The sequence below is a fragment of the Halyomorpha halys genome, unplaced genomic scaffold (assembly GCF_000696795.3).
Source record: "Halyomorpha halys isolate HHAL.00 unplaced genomic scaffold, Hhal_1.1 Scaffold346.1, whole genome shotgun sequence".
NCBI classification, from domain to species: domain Eukaryota; kingdom Metazoa; phylum Arthropoda; class Insecta; order Hemiptera; family Pentatomidae; genus Halyomorpha; species Halyomorpha halys.
In genome coordinates this window covers 160,754-168,078 of record NW_027106417.1, presented here as the reverse complement: position 1 = coordinate 168,078, position 7,325 = coordinate 160,754, and the positions used below count along the sequence as shown (strand labels likewise).

At 31.9% G+C, this 7,325-nt stretch overlaps 2 protein-coding genes across 3 annotated transcripts in view; one reads left to right on the top strand and one right to left on the bottom strand.

Moving 5' to 3' along the window:
* Positions 1-7,325, bottom strand: part of LOC106681535 (multidrug resistance-associated protein 1) — a 25,957-nt gene that overhangs the window by 6,764 nt on the left and 11,868 nt on the right. The window contains exons 2-4 of one of the 2 annotated variants that reach the window (XR_010842704.1): positions 5,068-5,157; positions 3,400-3,576; positions 2,936-3,163 (exon numbers count right to left, since the gene is read on the bottom strand). Coding sequence is in view for 1 of the 2 variants with exons in the window: in XM_014421883.2 (XP_014277369.1) it covers positions 1,238-1,359; positions 1,803-1,826 (146 nt within the window). In the remaining variant the exon portion in view is untranslated. Of the gene's footprint in view, positions 1-1,237; positions 1,360-1,802; positions 2,911-2,935; positions 3,164-3,399; positions 3,577-5,067; positions 5,158-7,325 lie in introns of those variants that run through there. The other variant, XM_014421883.2, reaches the window with a different exon arrangement.
* Positions 6,364-7,325, top strand: part of Atg18a (Autophagy-related 18a) — a 73,256-nt gene continuing 72,294 nt past the window's right edge. Inside the window, exons 1-2 of the mRNA XM_067044782.1 lie at positions 6,364-6,600; positions 6,690-6,796. The gene's annotated coding sequence lies outside the window, so the exon portion shown is untranslated. The remainder of the gene's footprint in view (positions 6,601-6,689; positions 6,797-7,325) is intronic.

Here is a 7,325-nt window from a genome sequence, read left to right as displayed (position 1 = left end):
TTAAGAGTAACAGGTGGACAGAAGCTGCGGCGGAGAGTGAAAGTCACATGGGGGCATTTCGATTCATTGACTTTTATCCGCCATTGGTTGCACCATTGCTCAATCCGGGTGAGGTGTGTTTGGAGATTGGATGAGGCTGTTACAGGATCGGGATGGGAGGACAGGATAGCTGTATCATCGGCAAATGTTGCAGGAATGTCAGCAGTGAAGAGGATGTAGAGGACAGGACCCAGGACCCTGCCTTGGGGAACTCCTGCCTCGATGGGGGTAGATATTTGAATACTCAGAACCACTGCGAAGTCGAAAGGAACGATTTGAGAGGTAGGAGCGGAGGGTAAGGTATAAGGTTTGGTGTAATATGGATTTGAGCTTGAAAAGCAATCCGGAATGCCATACCCGGTCAAAAGCTTGCGCTATGTCCAGAAAGGCACCCGAGCTGTATTGTTTTTTTTCAAGAGCTGAAGAGATATAGTCAACGACTCTGAGGCCTTGTTGAACTGTGAGTGCCAGGGCGGAATCCTGAGATTCAACGAAGGATAGGATACGTTTAAGGAGGATTTTTAAAATTTTTTGAGAGGATTGGAAGTAGGCTGATTGGTCTATAGGAAGCAGGATTATTAGGAAGTTTTCCTGGTTTTGGAAAGAGAATTATAATGGAATGTTTCCAAAGGATAGGAAAGTGGGTTGTTCTTAGGATACAATTATAGAGCTATGTGAGGAAGTTGGCGAAGGATTTGTGGAGTCAGAAGATCATACCCTGGAGATTTACGAGGAGTTAGCATCCTTAGTTGATATTTGACCTCAGAAGGGGTGACTGCTCTAGGAGGTAAAGAAAGAGGGATTAGTGACGATAGGTATTCTTCAATTGTTTGGGTTAGGTCAGTATGAAGTTCAGGATGAGGAGTAAATGTATGAGAAAGGCGAATGGCTAGTTCTTCCGGTTTATCTTTATATTCCGCTGTCGGATGCTGCCCATGTGCTATCATTTCGTCGGAGGGGGTGGGAAATATGTTTGGATTTTAGGATTCTTTTGGTCATGTTCCAGAGGGAATTGTCATAAGTAGATAGGGAAGAGAGGTAGGAATTGATATTGGAATTCTATCAATAGGTTGATTAATCAATTATACCATTATATAACTTACATAACATTTTTAATACAGTGGTAAATATCAATAAATAATAATAATAGCTTAGCAAATTCAAAGGTACAATGTCAATACAACGAATCGTTCCTTACATACATATGTCCAGTAAGACAGAAGTAGCCCCTCCAAATCGTTCCTTACATACATATGTCCAGTAAGACAGAAGTACCCCCTCCAAATCCAAATGTACTAAATCAGCCTTATAGTACAAGAGCTGGGAAGAAAAAAAAGACAGTTATCTCACCCCAATTTTTTTATTACTTAAATGAAAACTATGTTTAATTACTAGTCAAAACTGATGAGTCTGCTAAGTATAGGTAGGGGAATAAAAAATGGCGACTGTTTCAAAACATTAAATTTTTCATTGGGAGTTTTATATCTTTAAAACTACCAATAACACTAGAAAATTTAAAAGAACATTATTTAAAGGAGAGTAAATTTGCTGAAATATTAGCCCTAACAGAGTTATTTACATTCAATAGTTCTCGAGATATAGCTTTTTAAAAAGCAACATTCTTAAAAATGTACTGAAAGATTAGTAGTTAGTTAAGTTATTTTGAGAAATTTATATCTCAGGAACTATGTGACGTATAGATTTCTATTAGCACTCAAATTAAAGCTAGTTTAACGTACTATAATGTAGTTTATGACCTTTACCTTCATAGGAATAGTAGTTTTCATGATATTTCCTAAAATAAATTGATTTAGAGTTGTTCGGATGGTAAATTTGATTTATGAAAAACTTTATTTTAAAAACCATATGACGTACAGATGTCTGTCAGCATGCAAATTAAAGCTAGTTAAATTTACTATAAAATAGTTTATAATGTTTATCATTGTAGGAGTAGTAGATTTATTATAATTGACATAATAAATTCACAAACTGTTAATGTCAAATTGTTCATATAAAATGATTGATGTTTGAAATAATATATCTCTAGATCCATAAGACGCACATATTCTTGCAGCACTCAAAATAAAGGAAATTTAACTTACTATAAAGTAGTTTGGGACACCTATCTTCGTAGGGGTAGTAGTTTTAGATATTCACTTATGAATATAAATTTGGCAAATGAAAATTTGTCCGAACAACAATAAATCAATTTATTTTAGCAAACATCACTACTAATCTTACGAAGATTAACGTTATATACTACTTTATAGCTCATTAAACTAGCTTTAATTTGAGTGCTAATAGACATTTGCACATCAAATGGTTTTTGAGATATAGATTTTTCATAACAAATTCACTAACAACTGACCTTTCAGTACGTTCTGTAAAACATTTTTATGAAATATTGCTTTTTAAAAAGCTATATCACGAAAACTATTTAGCGTCAATAGCTCTATTAGAGCTTATATTTTAGCAAATTTACTCTACTTTAAATGATATGCTCTCTTAGATTTTCTATTGTTGTTGATTTCTGTTTGATTTTCTATTGTTTCTGTTAGATTTTTCTATTGTTGATATAGAGCTCCGAATGAAAATTACTTATTTTTAAGGTTTTGAAAAAGCCTTTTATTCCTCCTACCTATACTTGGCATACTCGTTAATTTTGACAAGTAATGATACATAGTTTTCATTAAAGTAATCAAAAATTGGTGTTGAATGGAGTTGGTGTGAAATAACTGCCTTTTTTTTCTTCTTGGGCTCTTGTACTATTAATGCAATCCTCACATCTACGTTTCGGTCTACCCATCGGATTTTTAGGGATTCGCTCGTTACTAAGCCCTACAACCTTACATGCCCATCTTATACACCGCAATGCTATAACCTGTATTATATTTACCTAGTGCAATTCTCTCAATTCAGTGATGTGTAGTCTTCTAAATTATCCATTTATCTCATCATTTTTCAGTCCAAATATTTTAAGTAATACTTTATTTTTAAAAACTTAAAGAGGCCGTTCTTCCCTTTCTGTAAGTTTTAAACGTAGCCTAATATGCTACATAATTATGAGGTGTATGCAACTGCTTCATAGTATCCAAATTTTTAATACCAGGACCATCAGCCATACCTATTTTAAAACAATTTATAGAATGTAACTATAATTTAAACAAATATACATATAAATAAATAACATAAAAATGTAATCTAGTAAAGCAGTAAGATGGTTAGTCACTTCTAAGAAAATGATATAAATATTTTAAGAACTCATGGTATACAGAACATCACTAAATAATTAATTTAAATAAATTTCATTTTAAATAAATGAAGAAAATAAAACAAAAATTTAAAACTGCATTCACATACTAGTTTAGTATTGTTTCTCCAATTCGAGGGAATATCTCTTTTTTTGCTAGAGTGCATGTTATATATATCAAAAATTGAAAGCAGCCAAAGAAATGCATATGGAATCCAGATCGGAACAGTCTTTCCCCAGCAAGGAGTAAATTTAGGAGAGTCAGCATTCCATGTTAGGTTATTGTCCTAAAATAAAAAAAATAAAAAAAAGTGTATTTTAAAATAATGTAATCATAACCATGAGGTCATAAAATCATTTTTTTATTTGTTTCAAGAAAAAAAAATTTATATCCCTGGTATTTTTATAAGTCTAATTATACATTTATAAATATATATATAGTTTTTCCTACGCCACAGTAAATAGGCTACTAAACCATTCCATTCTCTCTCTCACAGCCCAATATATTGGCTAATTATAATTAGCTTTTGCCTAGATTTCATTTACACCTTATTTTTTATTCCTTAAGCTTAGAGACATTAAAATGTGGTTTCCATCCATGTCACCCATGTTGAATAGAGAGCAAGTAGGTGAGTCTGTGATGCCTATCTGATGGACCATTTGGAGAAGATTATGTCCTGTCATTAGATGCAAACAAACCACTCCCTTAGCTCTGCTAAGATTCCAAGGGATTTCTTCATCTTTATTCAATAGGTTCTCTCACTGCTCATCTTTCGCTTGAACTTTGTGTCTGATGTTTGTTCTGTCCTTATAAGAATATGTAATGGATTTAGCTGTTCTATAAGATAGTGGCTTAACAGGCTGATTCTTCACACAACTGAGCTTAGCTAAAACTTGTCAGCTTGTTCATTGCCATGTGTAACAACATGGCCTGGTATCCACTGCAGAGCTATAGTCCTTTTTCTTTTTCCTAGAATCTCAGCCATGTCCCTACACTTTTCTTCAAAGAGTGACTCTGCAATACCTGGTGTAGATAATTTCTGTATAGAAGCTTGGAAATTACAGAAGATTACAGTGTTTTTATCTCTGTCAATAATTGCTTCTAATGCAATGTTAATAGCCTTCTCCGTTTCTTCTTTATTTCTTCTTTCTTCTTTATTTCTCCGTCATAGTGGTTACATCAAGCTCTACCGGGATACAACAGTTAAAAGTAACTTCAGTTACCTGCTCCATAACTTCCTAATTAGGATCTGATGCAGTCCCATTTGTATAAATTAGTAGCCATTGCTTTATGGGATAAACCTTATAATAGTTTTTAGTACTGGAGAGGTAATGCTGTTTAGGTCCACATCATTGATACAAGTATCCCCCAGATGGTGCTAAATGAGCAACAAATTTTGCCAGCACGGCTCATTGGATCAACAAAATATACTATCAATATATTGACACTGACCCATGATACAATTAGTTTCCATGTGATTTCAACCATTATATAATTAACGATCTTAATTTATGAGTTTATTAATCTACTCTAAAACAAAAATTTAAAAGATATTCAATTAATTGTTAGTATAAAAGTAGTATAAGAGTAGTCCAATATTCATAATTGGTATGATAATTCTTATTTTTATTTTGTAATGAAGATTATTTTAATTCCTTGATAACAAAATTAATAATTATCATATTATTGATTTTTAATACTTTTCACCATACAATATTATTAGCTGATAATCAAATACTACTATTATAGAGGCAAATCAAATAGAATAATCACTTACCCAAATAGGTGAACCACAAAAATCAACAAAACCTCCAGTGTCCATTTCTTTTGTTTATATTTTCACCTTAGTGTCTGATCAATTCACAATCTAATACAATCAAAATATTAAAATTGTATTAATTTATTGAAGTAGTAAAAAATATACTAGACTATAAGAGTAAAATAATTATAATTATTTGATTTCCTGATTGTAGGAAAATGGTCTGGATAGCATAGAAAGGCTAAAAAAAACAGTAGAAAACTAATTATTTGTAATCAACGTTTCGGCCCTATTTGTAGATCTGAAGGATCTTTGTTGTGGTATTTTTCTGCTACTTTTGTACCTTTATTGACATCAATCAGTTACATATGAACATACATAATCTTCCAACTTAATTTTTTTGTTTTGATACTGACGTATTATAATGACAAATAAATAGAATATGGTCCGGGTGCGGTAAAAAAAAAAAACTCAATTAGTAATGACTATTTTAGTTATTAATTAGTAATTACTATTTGTTTTTTTGTTTTTTACCGTACCCGTACCATATTCCATTTATTAATACCCACGGTAAATCAGTAATCTTCCAATAATGACAAATACTTAATTATTTGTTTCGTTCTTACGTGGTATCCCGACTACACCAGTTGGTTGTGGATTATATTCTGACCTATTATTTATTACTTTCTATAATATTAACAAGTACATCAGTCAATACTGTACGATCATTACTCTGCTGATTCCATAAATAAACAAACCCCCAATGGGTCCTTTTAGTCGAGATCAGGGCCTAAATTCTCATAAATACGAAGAATTTTTTGGTAACAGCTAATAAAATATGAGTTTGTAGGGAATAATATATATTTATCTTTCTTTTTAATCTGTAAATTTGATTTATTAACCGTATTTTTACACAGGGAAATTGATGGTACCATCACTTTATTGAATATTTAGATCTTCTGAATTTTATAAGAATCGATATATGTACATATAACCGAAATCGATAGTTTGAGGCTTCGTCCAGTGTCGCCTCTCGTAATATAATTCTCCTAATCACAACAGATTTTAAAGTTTTGTATATGATAATTTTAATCTAATAAAGATCGATACTTTTAAACCTTGGAAAAATTCCTAAACCAAACAAGCTATTGGCTTTTTTCCTTAAATGTTGAACTGTTGCTATACGTTAAAAGGCGAGTCTACATTTTGGCCGTTCGCTACGAATCGGAGACTTGTATAAATGCTCGGTAAACAAAGAGCGGACCAAACACATGTCAGTCTTTTTCAGAGAGGCAAGCATAGTGGACGTACAAGTGGTTTCAGCCATTGCACAAAAGAATATTAACGTAAACACAACACCAGCATGCTGAGGGAAGAGAGTTGAACAGGAGTAATTGTGCTTTACTTTGAATAATCTATCAGTGGAAAAGGAACGAATAATGAGAAATTATGTAGGGAGTAGGAATTTACGGAGTTTCTGGTACGAAACTTGATGTTGTAGTTTTAAAATTGTTAATAAAAAAGAAAAAGAATATTTTCAGACTATAGATGGTAAATAAATTATTCAGTGAATCTTTTTTAACAATAAAAATTAAGCATGGATTATAGGAATATGCCATTATTAATAACATGGTTTTCAGACCTTTGTCCCGCAAGATTCCCTGCAGGCTTATACTCTTGACCGGTCTAGTGTGTTGGGATAAGCAATCCAAAAAGCGGCTGCCGATTCAAATCCCTTATTTGTAAGGTAATTTTCTTGGCATGTAATTAATAAATATTCTCGACTTTTACACTACAATATAATCTTAAAATCTCGTGAGACTTAAAAAAAAAGTTAGTCTAAATGGATACAATGATGGAATGAATAAAAAATAATTATAAAAAACTGTTAATTTGATTTTTAAATAACTACTCATTTTACCCCAGTATGAATTCTCTTATTGTCTAACCAAGTACGTGATCATATACCTTCTGTAATAGCGCCATACATACAATCGTGTTCAAATTTCATGTTAACTTTAAATGTTCACAACGATAGAGTTATCTAAAGGTATAAATAGGATGATGGTAAAATTCAGAGTGGTGTAAGTGACATTTTCAATAATTTTGAGTATAATTAAGTAATATACATATATATACAAGTAATATACAAGAAACCTAAGAGAACGTCATTTAAAGAAGAGTAAATTTTCTAAAATATGAGCCCTAAAAGAGTCATTTACGTTAAATAGTTTTCGAGATATAGCTTTTTAAAAAACGACATTTCATAAAAATGT